Source organism: Mauremys mutica, chromosome 3 (genome assembly GCF_020497125.1).
Source record: "Mauremys mutica isolate MM-2020 ecotype Southern chromosome 3, ASM2049712v1, whole genome shotgun sequence".
Classification (NCBI taxonomy): domain Eukaryota; kingdom Metazoa; phylum Chordata; order Testudines; family Geoemydidae; genus Mauremys; species Mauremys mutica.
Window position 1 is genome coordinate 97,136,868 of NC_059074.1, and position 15,030 is coordinate 97,151,897.

Below are 15,030 nucleotides of genomic sequence, written 5' to 3' on the forward strand. Positions count from 1 at the left end.
TCCTCTTAAGTGTATGCTCCTGTTAATGTTTTATATGTCAAATATTCAGAACTGGGGTCTCATTTTTTTAAGAGCTGTATAGATACTTATAAAGACATGGTTTATTCTAGTTTCAACTGGCTTAAGTGAAATGGCTTCCACCTTTTCCTATTCTAAATTCTTATAGAACTGATTGCCAGGAGGTGCTTTCTAATATCCAGCATGTATTTTCCTTTGCTCATTTTTATACCATTACCTTTGCTTTTAAGTGCCTCTCCGGACTGTCCTAAGCCCCTCCATTTAGGCATTTATGTCTTCCTCCCTTTAGCTGCACATGGATAATTCCCACTGATTTCAGAGGGAGCCACCTGTGTTATCCCTTTGCTCCTTGTGCCAGCAAACTGTTTTCACATCCCTGTTAAACATTATTTAACTTAATGACAAATATACCGTTATTTTAGTCTCTCAGTCCCCACTCTGCCTTCAGCCTCTTAATAATTAAAGCCCTGCTCCTGCAGACTGCTTCATGCTGACAGCCCCCTGCGCAGCTTGCAGGACTGGAGCCTCATTTGCTATCCCCTGAATTCCAGCTGCTGGCATTTTTCCAACACTGGTGCACCAAAAACTGTATGCAGCTCCCCAGTAGTACAGTCCAGGAAACAAGTGCTTATAAAACAACCCTGGATGTAACCTTTCATATCACATTACAAAGAAACGGAGACTTAGCAAATTCCTTTTACTTATGGCAACTGGATTCCTCAGCTTGGGTACATTTTAAGGGTACAAAAATTCAGCAGCTAGGTAGGGACGTAAGGTGATACGCAATGTGGCACTCATCACACTTACAAATCAGGGAGGGGAAGTGTTAATTGGTTAAATAATCATGTTACAATATGTTAGGATTGGTTAGTTAAATTTCAGTAAAATGATTGGTTAAGGTATAGCTAAGCAGAACTCAAGTTTTACTATATAGCCTGCAGTCAATCAGGAAGTAAAGGGGGGGGATAGGAACAGGGAATGAGGGTCGGGGAATTGGAATCATGTTTTGCTATGGGGAGCGGGAGTGGGAACAGGGACACAGGCAAGGCTCTGTGGTGTCAGAGCTGGGAAGGGGGACACTGAGGAAAGAAACTGGAATCATGCTTGCTGGAAGTTCCCCCCAAATAAACACTGAATTGTTTGCACCTTCAGACTTCGGGTATTGTTGCTCTCTGTTAATGCGAGAAAGACCAGGGAAGTGAGCGGGTGAAGGAATAAGCCCCTAACAGGAAGTTAGAGCTAACCCTTCTGTAACATAGAGAATTAATGGTTAAAGTCACTGCTGCGGCGTATCTGAGGGTATTCACTGAGTAACCGACACAAACCAGAGCCCAGAGTGCAGATGAGAGAGGTCATGTGGCAGAAGAAGCACTAAAGGCTGAGCTCTTTTTACCCCAAAATGTGTTGTAGTCTGCTTAACACTGAGGTAGCATACTATCCTGTTCACAGATATCTGATCCCATCAAGTGAATAAAGAGATGCTTCCTTGTTTGCCCAGTGTGGGATGCTTGGCTTGGCTTCAGTGGTGGTTATGTTCTTCCCCCGCATCAGGATCGCCAGTCTGGAACTACTATGTAAAGTATCTCTCCTCTTTCTAATGTCGGGAAACCCAAACCTCTCTTCCACACATGGTATACTTTAGGGTTACCATACATCCGTATTTTCCCAGACATGTCTGGCTTTTTAGTTCTTAAATCACTGTCCGGGAGGAATTTTTAAATATCTAAAAATGTCCAGGAAAATACAGACATATGGTAATCCTAACAAAGTCGCCGGGCTGGCGGCGCTTCTTGGGGCAGCTCCCGGCGCCCGCCTGCCAGCAGGAGCCTGCAATGTGGGCGGCCCCTAGGCACAGAGGCGAAGAGGGTCTCCGCGTGCTACACTGGCTCCCTCCTGCCCAATCAGAGCTGCGGGGGTGGGGCTTGCAGGCACCGGCAGCGGGCAGAGAGCCCTCCCCCTTCACCCCAGACCCAACCCAACCCTAGGAGCCAGAGGGACCTGTCGGATGCTTCCCGGGAGCCGCCCCAGGTAAGCACCACCGAGACTCCCCACCTCATCCCCCAGCAGGTCCCTCTGGCTCTTAGGGTTGGGGGAGGGGGGGCGGAGGGCTCTCTGCGCGCTGCCGGTGCCTGCAAGCCGCCCTCTGCGGCTCCAGCAGCTCCCATTGGCGCTTTTCCCGGCCAATGGGAGCCACGGAGCTCACGCTTGTGGCAGGTGCAGCACATGGAGACCCCTCGGCTGCCCCTGATCCTAGGAGCCAGAGGGACTTGCGGCAGAAGGGGTGAGTAGGTAAGCGGGGTGGGGTGAAGAGGTAAGCGGTGAGCAGCGGGGGTTGAGTAGGTGAGGGGTGAGTAGGTGAGCGGGGTGTGTGAAAAGGCCAGCGGTGGGCAGTGGGGGTTGAAGAGGCGAACAGTGAGGGAGCCAGCGGCGGGTGGGCAGGCGGGGGTGAGGAGGCAAGAAGCGGTGAGTCAGCAGAAGGCAGGGGTTCTCGGGGCAGGCATGGGGGTTTCTGGCAGGGGAGTGAGGAAGTGAGTGGCAGGAGGGAGGAGGCGAGCAGTGGGTGAGGGACTGAGGAGGGACGCAGCAAGCCAGTGGTGGGCCAGGGGGTGAGGAGGGGTGCAGTGGCGGGGCCGAGTGGGGAGGGGGCGGGTCCTGGGGCAGAGTGGGGGCGGAGCAGGGGAGGACTGTGGGCGGGGCCAACACCCCCTATGGAGTGTCCTCTTTTTTGAATGTTCAAATATGGTAACCCTAGTATACTTACACAGCAAGTAGGCAAAATTATAAATGCCCTGGGGGTTCACAGATATGAGTGCTGGTGCAATCTAGGAATCCATATGCAGATGTCATGAATTTATTAATTCCTCAGATTTCTATAATAACTGGTGGTTTTAGCGAATTAGTAGAAAGTCATTTCCCTATGGGTTGTAAGACAGTGATCAGCAATGGAATATAATACCTTAAACATGACATGTCCCACAGAGACAACCATTCAGTCATTGTCACTTGTCTGGAGTCTATTCAACAAGATTTTAATCCTACCTGAAATCACATGCTGTGGTAAATTCTGCTCCACCTCCCAGAGCTTTTCCTTGAACTAATGCAACACTAATCAGAGGCAGCCTACACAGGAGAGAAAGACAGAGAGGATTTTTATACCCAGAGTGTATATTTTTAATACCAATGTACAAATAATGAAAGGACTCAGGCATTATATTTCTGAAGTAAACAGAAGTCATATCATTCAAATGCCTTCAATCTCTTAATCTATACATGTAAACAGAACAAAACTGATCACTGCATTTATGCTGCAATATTTATACCATGCTGGAACACCAAGAGAACAAAGCATCTAACGGAATAACTGATTTTTTAGACAAAGGAAATGCAGTAGATCTAATCTACCTTGATTTCAGTAAAGCATTTGATACAGTTCCACTTGGGAAATTATTACTTAAATTGGAGAAGATGGTGATTAATATGAGAATTGTAAGGTGGATAAGGAACTAGTTAAAGGGGAGACTACAACGGGTCATACTGAAAGGTGAACTGTCAAGCTGGAGCGAGTTTACTAGCGGAGTTCCTCCAGGATTGGTCTTTGGACCAATCTTATTTAACATTTTCATTCATCACCTTGGTGCAAAAAGTAGGAGCGTGCTGATAAAATCTCCGGATGACACAAAGTTGGGAGGTATTGCCAATATTGAGGAGGACCGGAATATCATACAAGAAGATCTGGATGACCCTGTAAACTGGAGTCATAGAAATGGGATGATATTTAATATTTCATGCATTTAGGAACTAACAACTAGAATTTTTACTATAACCTGGGAATGTATCAGTTGGAAGTGATAGAGGAGGAAAAAGACCTGCATGTATTGGTTGATCACAGAATGACTATGAGCTTGCAATGCAATGTGGACATGAAAAAGGCTAAAGCAATCGTAGGATGCATCAGGTGAGGTATTTCCAGTAGAGACAGGAAAGTGTTAGTAGCATTATATAAGGCACTGGTAAGACCTCAGCCGGAATACAGCGTGCAGTTCTGGTCTCCTGTGTTTAAGAAAGTTGAATTCAAACTGGAACATCTGCAGAGAAGGGCGACGAGAGTGATCAGAACAATGAAAAACCTATCTTACAAGAGAGACTCAAGGAGCTTGGCTTGTTTACCATAACCAAAAGAAGTCTTAGGGAAGATATGATTGAACTCTATAACTATATCAGAGCGATAAATACCAGGGAGCGAGAGAAGTTATTTAAGTTAAGCACCAGTGTTGAAATAAGAATAAATGGATATACATTGGCCATCAACAAGTTTAGGCTTGAAATTAGATGAAGGTTTTTAACCATCAGAGAAGTGAAGTTCTGGAACAGCCTTCCAAGGGGAGCAGCAGGGACAAAAAAACAACTTGTTTTAAGACTGAGCTTGATAAGTTTATGGAGGGGATGGTATGATGAGATTGCCTGCAGTGACATGTGGCCTATCGACAACTGCTAGTAGCAAATATCCCCAGTGGCTGGTGATAGGACACTAGATAGGGAGGGCTCTGAGTTACTACAGAAAATACTTTCCCAGGTGTTTCGTTGGTGGGTCTTGCTGACATGCTCAAGGTCCAACTGATCACCATATTTGGGATTGGGAAGGAATTTTCCCTCAGGTCAGATTGGCAGAGATCCTGGGAGGATTTAGCCTTCCTCTGCAGCCTGGGGCATATGTCATTTGCTGGTTTAAACTAAATACCCTGTAATCTAAAGTCTTTAAATCATGATTTGAGGACTTCAGTATCTCAGCCATAGGTTGTGGGTCTATTACGGGAGTGGGTGGGTGAGGTTCTGTGACTTACAATGTGCAGGAGGTCAAACTAGATGTTCACAATGGTTCCTTCTGGCTTTAAAGTATATGAGAGTCATCTTCATTAGTGAAACAACCCACTATTCTACCGTGAAACGTATCTGCTAATGAATTATACAAAATATTGTTAATTATTTATCTAGCCACGTAAGTGCGCATTGAGACAAATAAAAGTCCATTCCAGTACCTCAATGAGATTAAGTGGAGACCTAATGTGCTCACAGATGGTTACAAGCATTGGGAGTGGTGGTAAGAGAAACGGAGGACATGGGTTACAACAGAAAGGTCATTTGGTTTTTTTTGGAAAATAACATGCACATCTGTCAAGGCTGATTCCCCACTCTGGCACTTTGAATGCAGAAGGTGGGGGCCCGCAAGGACTCTAAAAATTAATACAGGCCACTCCAGACTTGTACTAAACTTCCAAGGTTACAGCTTTTCTCTGACCTTGGATTGGTAGATGCTGCCACCACCCAAGTGCAAAACCCCTTTGAGAACCCAGGAAGGCGCACTTGGGAATTCCTTCCTGTGGGGTAACCTCAAGCCCTTTCACCCCCCGCACTCTCCCCAGGAAGAGCTGAGAAGAAAAACAAAGGAAATCAGTGGTTGCCACCAGCTAATTAAACAACATGTGCACAACCCTCTTAGGCAGGGTTTCTCAAACAGGGGTCGCCGGTTATGTAGGGAAAGCTCTTGGCGGGCCAGGCCGGTTTGTTTACCTGCCCCGTCCACAGGTCCGGTCAATCGCAGCTCCCACTGGCCACGGATCGCTGCTCCAGGCCAATGGGAGCTGCTGGAAGCAGTGGCTAGTATGTCCCTCGGCCCACGCTGCTTCCAGCAGCTCCCATTGGCCCAGAGCAGCAATCCGTGACCAGTGGGAGCCGCGATCGGCCAGACCTGCGGACGCAGCAGGTAAACAAACCAGGCCAGCCCGCCAGGGGCTTTCCCTACACAAGCGGCGACCCCTGTTTGAGTAACCCTGCTCTTAGGACAGAAAAATCCAATTCTGTTCTTAAAAAAGATAAACTTTATTAATTAAAAAAAATAAGAAAATGCATCCCGGATTTAGGCTTTTGCTAGATTTAATAAATAAATAAATAAACCTACAAGAGTTAAGCATCAAGAATAGCTCTCTTGAGGTCCAGCTTAAAGGTTACAAGCAAAACAAAAGCACCCTGGGGTTAGCACAGAGGAATCCGCAAGCCATAAAGAAATAAAAGGGATAAACCTAATTGCGTCTTCCTAGACATTTCCTGATCTACTTACATATCTAGAGTTTTACATGAGTAGTTTCTAGATATAATACTGATAATTTTTCATACCTGGCCCAAGCTTCTCACAGCATAACTGCTCCCTGTCTGCCTCTCCCTGGGAGAGCAGACAGACAGACAGGTAAAAGGGAAGTCTTGTTTCAATTTTAAAAAGTACTAGTCTTCCCATTGGCTCTTTTGGCCAGGTGGCCACTCACTTCCTTTTTTACCTCTGCATTGCACTGAGACTTTTTAACCCTTTACAGGTAGAGCAATTAGAGAACAGCTACTAAGAGGGATTTTATAGCTACTAGCTGGCAGGGTGTCCATAAAAGGGAGCTCTCCCTCCCCGCTTTCATTTATCACAACATCCTGAGGATTTTGGTTGAGGGTGCTTTACATGAAGGCTGGGATGATTTTTTAAAATACTGAATTTGATCCACTTCCCTTTTCTACCAGCAGAAGCCTGGACTATGGGGCCTCTGTGGCAAAAAGTCTGCCTTTAGGAAGTAGTGGTGGGGTCAGCAACACTAGATTGATCTGAAGTCATCCAGCAGAGTACAGAAAGTGGGCAGGGCTGGATGAGGTGGAGTGTAGCTAGGACACCGAAAGAATTCTGTGATTGGGAATGGTTTCTAGGCAGCCTCTGCCTGCACATCTCCTATAGAGTCTCATTCATCAATGAAACTGCCCTTCATTGGCAGAACCCCTGAAGGGCAGAAGCAGTTTGTAGCCTTTGCGATGGCCGTATCTACCTGTACCCGCTGGGGGGAGTCTCGTCCCACTGTTACTTCAAGGTCAGTAATACTTTCATTAATCACACTAACTAACTTGAGGCCTACCAGGAAATTGAAGCAATTGGTCAATACCTGTTTACATTTCTACACAATACGTTGTGTCTAATTGCCTGACTAAAGGTAATTCAGTGAGTTGATGGGCAGTTTATTGTGAGGTTAAAGAAGAAACCTAGATTCAAAAATAAACTTCAGAATTCTCCATCGTGGGTAGACAGGGAATAAAACCACAGTAGCAGGGACAATTTTCAGCCCCCAACAACGCCTAGGAGCCATCCCTTAGAGAAGCATTCATGCCTGTATGTCTCGCATTCACAGAGACAAGGCACAAGGAGCTTATTGGAGAAGAAGGATGGTCTTGTTAATGCACTCAGATGGGAATCAGAAAATATGGGGTCAATTCCTAGATTTACCACAAACTTCCTGTGAGAATTTAGGGAAATCACTTCATCTCTCTGTGCTTCAGTTAAATAATATCTTTATGCCATCGTTTGTCTGTCCTGTCTATTCTGATTGTATTAGGTAGCATCCATGCAAATAGAGTCCCAGTTCTGACTGAGACATCTAGGCACTACTGTTATACAAACAACAGGTCTACGATCTCCTGGGGAAGCTTACAAAAAGATGTGGAGCTTGGCAGTTAACCCATATCAATGCTCTCTTATATATCGTTTGGAAATATAGAACCTTTTTATCTTCCAAGTGCCCCCAACAAACATCTTGAAAAATGTTAATGACAAATAAAGGACAGAAACAATCCACAGCACAGACTCATTAGAAATGCTATTTCTTGATTTCTAAAGGGATGCTACAAACAAGAGAGAACAAACATCAAGTATGAAAACCTATCAGTGATAAAAGTGAACTAATATACCCCTCATCTGCACATGTTCCTTCCATGAAGTGGCTGACCTAAAAAAATAAAATACCACACTTGGGTAGTCTGTGTAAGTTTTGCCTTCCCACTTTTGAAAGCTCATCAGCCTCCACTGAGTTAACTATAGAAAACGTGAAGGCCCAGATTTTCAAAGTGACTTCAGCCTGCCCTCCAAATCAAGGCCTGCAATTTTATCTGTGCAAATTTTTGCAAAACCTAAAACTCAGAGTTGTTCGTGCAAATCAGATTTAGAGACACACACATCACTACCCAACTTGCACACATAAATATGAGATTTTGGGTTCCAAAAGCTTGCACAATTATAAACTGTGTATGTAAATTTAGAGACCACTTCTGAAAATGTAGCCAGAAATGCATTGCAGTCTTTGCATGATTTCTTCATGGAGAAGAAGAAAGAGAAAATATTACCTCTTGAGTCTGGTTAAGGTGTTTTGCATAAACATGCAGATGTTCATTCCATCCTATAAACAATTAAAATAAAAATATAAAAAAACAGATCAAACCACCCTAAGATACAGCAAAGGTAGAGAAAATTCTTTTGCTCTCAAACTAGTTTATTATGGTGAAATTTCACTGATATCAATGGAGTTGCTACTGATTTATATTGATGTGAGATTAGAATTAAGAACAGTGTTGATAAGAGACTGTCAAATTTAGTAGACTCAAAATATTTATCAAAGTTAGCAACAAAATATTTGTCAAAGTTAATAGACTCAAAATATTTAGAGTTAGTCAAACAATGCCAAATTATCTTTCACAGGACATTTTTTATTTGTTTTTTCCATAAAATAAATAAAACCAAAACCCAAGATTTCAATTCAATGTTGAGTGTAAATTTTCAGTTTTCAGTATAAATTTTTGCTTTTCAAAAAACCAGAAAATTTAGACTGAGATGAAAATTTTATTTGTCTAAAAATGTTTCAACTACAAAATTCTGACAACATCTACTAGTCTCCCCTTTTATATCAGCTTGCAAAGTCTATTAATTGAATTGCACATATGTATTTCTAGAACAAATGTTTCAATTCTGCTTAAGAGAGAGAGAGTGAGCACGCTAGTTAGTCCTGTAGTTGTGTGGATGAGCCGGAACAAATCTGTGGATAAGGAAACAGATTTTTGCTTCAGTCTTTCAAGTAAAACAAATTTTAACGTGATGAATAAACAGCTCCATTTTGCTTACATATGTATTTTTTGCAAACTCAGTTTTAGTGCTAGTTAAAGGTGCTGTGTTGACTGAAGTTTTCTACTCACAGCAAGTATAGTGCAAGCAGATCAAGCTTATTTCATACTGCCCTGCCAACATGTCTTAACTAGTAACTAGAATGAATCCACCTGCTAGGTGGAAGAACATTTCAGCTTCTCTGCCATTTATTTCTGGGCTTCTGAGAGCAGAACATGACACCACTGCTATGAAGCCAACTAGCAGTTTAATATTTTAGGACAGATCTTTAGCTAGTGTAAACTGTCATGGCTCCATTTAAGTCCATTTATGTGGCTCTATCCCATAACAACTCAAAGGTTGCTTGGAAATGACATTTCACAGTATTTATGACAGTATTTAAAAATATCAGATTTTTATCTATTACTATAGGGCTGATCTTGCACCTATTGACGTCAATGGCAGCTCTCCCATTCCCAGCTGGTGCAGGAGTAAGCCCCTATTTGATCATGTCTAGTATTATTGTGCAAGAAGAAAAAATTCAAAATGATTGCAGATATTTATGTTATGACAATGTTCAGGCTCAGACCAGAGTGCTGCATTTTATATGCAATAATCATCAGGATGCAGCCAAACAAATTGTCCTGGAGGAATTTGTTTATACTTTATCACACCACAGTGGAGTCCTTGCATTCAAATTGGCACTTTTGTACACTTTTAATTTCATGCTGAAAGTCAAAATGGAAACTAAAGATTAATCGGGTGGAACATTTTGATAAACACTTCTGTGACTCAGTAGACAAAAACAAATTTCTTCCTACTGGTGCTTTTCAGAATAACTATCAGGCGGTAGAAAGATTTGTCTATTTCACATGGAAAGACTATGAGAAGAACTCTCAAAAACCTTATCTCAGCTCTGACTGATTATATTTACAGGCTTTTCTGATAAGACAGAAAGAAAAGAAAAAGTAGGTTACCAGACACAGTACTTTATCAGAGTAAGAAACATGTTCTTTGGAGACTCAGGAACAATCACACTTTCAGCTATAATAGTATCCTCAGAGTAAGAAGAAAACTAATCAAAGTGCACAAAGGAAAAAAATATTATATATATAAGTGAACCATCTGATGGTACAAAGACAAGTTTGTTTGTTGGGGGAACGAAAACCCCATTCACAGAGAAAGTAGAATATGAAACCATATTGATGGCCTTAGAACATCACTGCTCCTCTAAGCGTCAAACAACCTAGGTTATAATCTCAGCTACAACAAGCTTTCCACAGACCACTGGCAAGTGCTCGGTAGGCTACAAATTGCAGATCAGGAACCTTACAGCTTCTAGAGAGGGATCAAGAAGAGGTGTGAGTCTCCTCCATTCTTCTCACCTGTCCCGGCTAGAGCTTCCCCTCTGTTTCAGTTAGCTGTATCTCTGTGGTTTACTGAAAAGTAAGGGGATTGCTATTCATAAGCTAGGGTCTGCTCCTGCAGGCAAAGTCACAGAAAAACAAGTTTTTTTTAAACATACCATTCCTGCTCATTTGTTTTCTGTGATTTGGTCAACAAGCCAATGACACCCATGCAGAAAGCACTTTGTCCCAGGAAAGAACAGGGGCTGTCTCCTAGCCAGCGTTACCTCTGTGCTATCATTTTTTATTTTCAGATTAGAAGAGATTAAATAGGCAGGGAGGAGGAGCCACTAGAGGGCGTGAAAATCCTTCAGTTTTCTGGGCCATCTTTCTGCCTCTCTGTACCAGAGGAAAAATGCAAGATTTGTGCTGGATTTATGAACAATCACAGGAAAAAAATCAGCAAATTAGTCAAATAAAAATGTGTTTTTCAATAATTGCATGAAGACAACAATGCCATGGAGAAAAGCCACTGTGCAAAAATGCAATGAAAAGGTACCAGCCCAGACACAAAAGCTATTCCGCGACCTTCACCATGAGGATGATCAAAAACCTAATGTTCCACCCTCCATCAACGAGTGAGAGAGCAGAGTTCTGCAAGGTTGGATTAAAAGCAAATGTTATTTCTCATGCTACACAGCTTTAGTGTTGTCAGAGATATTAAATCCCAGTGGATGCATGTTTCAGGGATCGGCAATTTTAAAGAATCTCTCATATCTGAATAATTGGTTTGAATACAGCCAAGGTCAAAAGTGTATTTGGAGTGTTCTCAGGCCACTTCTTGTGGCTTTCATGGTTTTATTTTAGTTCTTGTATGTGATTTGGCTTCTTGGAGAGGAAGTACTTTCTTTGAACAATGTCATATGAATACCTATCCATTCCATTCCTCTCAGTAAGTCTACTGAGAACCATATTGCATCCGTTTTCCCCCTGTTGCAGTGGATCCAGTTTGTATAAACAGAATTCTGAATGTCAAAGAGACTTTATATGGAAATAGACACTTCATCGAGAATGATTAAACATGGAATTCAAAGGGAAAGCTTAATCTGCAAATTACAAGAACAAGTTTGCAAAGACTCAGCTACTTTTTACTTATTATAACAACACTTGTGTGACATAAATGGAGATTTCTATGTATAATCATAGCACGAGCACTGTGGAACATCCTTGCTTGGAAAAAAAAAAAAAAAAGAGTTCCTCAAAACATCAAAGATTGCGTCTTCTACCAAAAATGAAATGTATATTAATCACTTGGCCACTAATGTGCTGATACTACTGCTGATCATGCTAATATTTTATCATTGTTTCTTTGCTCACTCATTTGTCTGTATCCATCTGCTGTCTCATCATATACTTAAGATTATAAGATCTTTGTGCAGGGATCATTCTGTTGTTCTGTGTTTGTAGAGTGCCTAGAGCAATGAGGTGCTCTTCCATGAAAGAGGCTCCCATGTGCTAAATAATAATAATAAATAATATAATAATAAACTTGCCTGTGGGCTGGACATTGCTCTGACAGCATTCAAATCAGATCCTGAGCAAAAAGTGTTTTCTGCACCATGGATGATAAGACCTTTCCCATCCTTCCAATTTTCCAGTTCAGTTACCCTCTCCTGGAGTTCTAGCATCATAGTGCCTGTCATTAGGGGAGAAAAGCACAACTGTGTCAATGGGGACACAATCAGAGTGTAATCTTACTGTACTGCTTGATATTTAAAATGTGCATCACCAAGAATACCTTATACCAACAGGGAAGTAGTAAATGATTGTTGGAAACATTTAAAGTAAAGCAACACCTTGAGATGTTGGGTCAATGTTTGGCATATTGGTCCCATCCGTCAAAGAACTTAAGCACATGCTTAACTTTGAGTGGTGACTTGTAAGGCACTTCTTATGAGATTAATATTAAGCACGTTATAAATGACATCAAAGCAATACTCACTTTCCCAGAGAAGTAATGACATGCATAGCATTTTTGGTGGAAGATTCAGTTTCTGACGTCCTGAGGAATTTTTAGAGAATTCCACAATGCTCATGCTGCATTTACAGAAAGAATAACTTGACTTCATTGGAACTATTCATGCTTAAAGTTAAGCTTTTAAGTGCTTTCATGGACCAGGGCCATAGTCAACAGATGAAAGAAGAAACACACAGACAAAGTCAAGGAGATCATGAAGAAGGAAGCTAGTGATGGTGAACGTGGACCCTCTCTTCCTCCCTAAGGCAATTAGAATGGAGGTACAAAAAGATCAGCACATATATACAGCAAATATGTTTTAACTGGTAAATGAACATCCAGAGGCCAGGTTATAAGCAGAATTCATTGTTAATAACTCAGGTCTTGCCTAGGTGAACAGTTAGTGTGCAGTAAGTTGAGGTGTAAGTCTACAGAGCACTAGCGTGTTGTGCACTAACTGTGCATGTGGTCCCTGCTACTGTGCACTAAAAGTCATCTGGTGAACACTGGCCTACTCCTATTTTGCAGCAGAGTAGATCAAAGTGTTAACTTAAAAAAAATGCAAATAGGATACCATTTTTGGAGTCTAGACAGTTAAAAACTATCTCAGTCCTTAGAGTTTGGCTCCTTTCCCTTTCAAATTTGGTCAAACTAGAATTCAACAAGATGTGTGGGCTGCTGAAATTGGTTTCACTAGGCTTAAACTGATGTTCTTCTTCGAGTGATTGCTCATATCCATTCCAGTTAGGTGTGTGCGCGCCGCGTGCACTTTCGTCGGAAGACTTTTACCCTAGCAACCCCAGTGGGTTGGCTGAGCGCCCCCTGGAGTGGCGCCATAACGGCACCGCATATATACCTCAGCCGACCCACCCGACCCTCAGTTCCTTCTTACCGCCCGTGTCGGTCGTTGGAACAGCGGAGTGCAGCTTGTCTGACCTCCGCTTCCCTAGCTTCCTCATAGTTTCTCTGTTAATATTTGCACATAGTTCTTATCTTAGCTTAGGTTTTCTTGTTTTGATAGTTTAAAATCAGTTTAGTGTTAGATAGTTAGCGGGTTTGGGGGTTAGCCCCACCCGCACCCGGGACCGGAGCGTATGCCCGGCTCCCCGGGTTTCAAGCCGTGCTCGGCCTGCCGCAGGCCTATGCCTACAGGAGATCCTCATAGCTCCTGTTTGAAGTGCTTAGGAGAGTCGCACTTATCTACTAAGTGCCCAATTTGCAAGGCTTTCAAGCCTCCCACTAAGAGGGAAAGAGACATTAGGCTGAAACAGCTCCTAATGGAGGCAGCCTTAACCCCTCCGGCCGCGGCACTGCCCGCTGTCCCAACGGACTCTTGCAGCGCCGCCACGGCGCCGGGCCACTCTGCGGTGCCACCGAAAGCGCCATCGGCACCGAAACCGGCCCAAAGACGCTCTCTCTCGCCGAAGAAGGGAAAGGCTGCTGCCTCCATGGCACCGCCGGCTCCGAAGCACCAGAGTGCGCCCCGTCCGGACCGCCCGGCACGGAAACCTGTCGTGGCACCGGTTCCTCTGCCGCAGACGCTTCTGCCGGCACCGGCGACTCCGGCCCCGGAGAGGCCGTCGAGCCCGGCACCTGTAACCTCCCCGGCTCCGGCCGCGGTAGAGATGCCACTGCCATCGACTCCAGAGACCTTCGAGGTGGCACGGGACCTCATTGCGCTGACAGAACCGGTTGTGCCACCGCCCCCGGCGCCGCCGGTGCGGGCGCCCCGCTCCATGGGCAAGCCGTCCATGTTTAGGCCACCTGCTGGCACCGACTCTGACCGGCACCGAACCCGTTCCCGTTCTCGACGCCGCTCCCGCTCCCGGCACCAATCCCGATCTGGCCGTCGATCGCACCGCCGCTCGCAGTCCCGGCACCGCTCAACCACGCGGCACTGGTCAGACTCGCGGCACCGGTCGTTCTCTCGCTCTCCGACCCGTCACTCCCGGCACCGATCAAGCTCTCAGTACCAATATGGCCGCCGCTACTCGCGGAGTCGCTCCCGGCACCGATCATGGAGATCCCGGTCGACCTGCCAGCACCGCGCTGGTCGCAGGTCCCATTCTCGCTCCTGCTCTCGATACCAAGATGCCTCCCGGCACCGTTCACCACAAAGGCGGGAAATGAGATCTGTGGGCACTTCGGCGCAAGGCTTATCTGCTCCACCTTGGCCCTCTCGACACGCTTCGGCCTCTTCACACGCCGACAGCTACTATGTCGATGACCATGACTCTCAGGTCCCTTTGGGAGTTTTCCGGCAATCCCATCCTGCGGACCAGGACCCAAATCAGTGGGGTTATTGGACCCCTTGGGCCTACCACCAAAGCCAAGGCCCTCCTGTGCCTCCTATGCGCACCGTATCGCATGAGCCACGCGTCCCAGAGGCTACCGTAAGCCGCCCCCCAGTTGACACTGAGGTACCATCCGGTGCAGACGAAGGGGCTCAGCCTGCCCAGGAACCTCTGGGGCAGGAACCTTCACAGGGGCCGGATGCTGACCAAGACGGCATCCTGCCCGGAACTTCTTCCTCCTCCTCTCCCCCGGATGAGGCTGTGGCAGGCTCGTCATCAGCGGGTCCCCCGCCAATTGACTTAAGGGCGCACCAAGAGCTCCTTCGCAGGGTGGCACTGCGAATGGATCTGCAGGCTGAGGAGGTATCGGAAGTCAGTGATCCGATAGTGACCATTTTGTCCGCG

At 44.8% G+C, this 15,030-nt stretch overlaps 1 protein-coding gene across 5 annotated transcripts in view; it reads right to left on the bottom strand.

Moving 5' to 3' along the window:
* ECHDC1 (ethylmalonyl-CoA decarboxylase 1) overlaps positions 1-15,030 on the bottom strand; it is a 49,558-nt gene that overhangs the window by 11,543 nt on the left and 22,985 nt on the right. For all 5 annotated transcript variants that reach the window (XM_045009740.1, XM_045009737.1, XM_045009738.1 and 2 more), the window contains exons 3-5: positions 11,868-12,010; positions 8,218-8,270; positions 3,058-3,138 (exon numbers count right to left, since the gene is read on the bottom strand). In XM_045009740.1, coding sequence (XP_044865675.1) covers positions 3,058-3,138; positions 8,218-8,270; positions 11,868-12,010 — 277 coding nt within the window. The remainder of the gene's footprint in view (positions 1-3,057; positions 3,139-8,217; positions 8,271-11,867; positions 12,011-15,030) is intronic.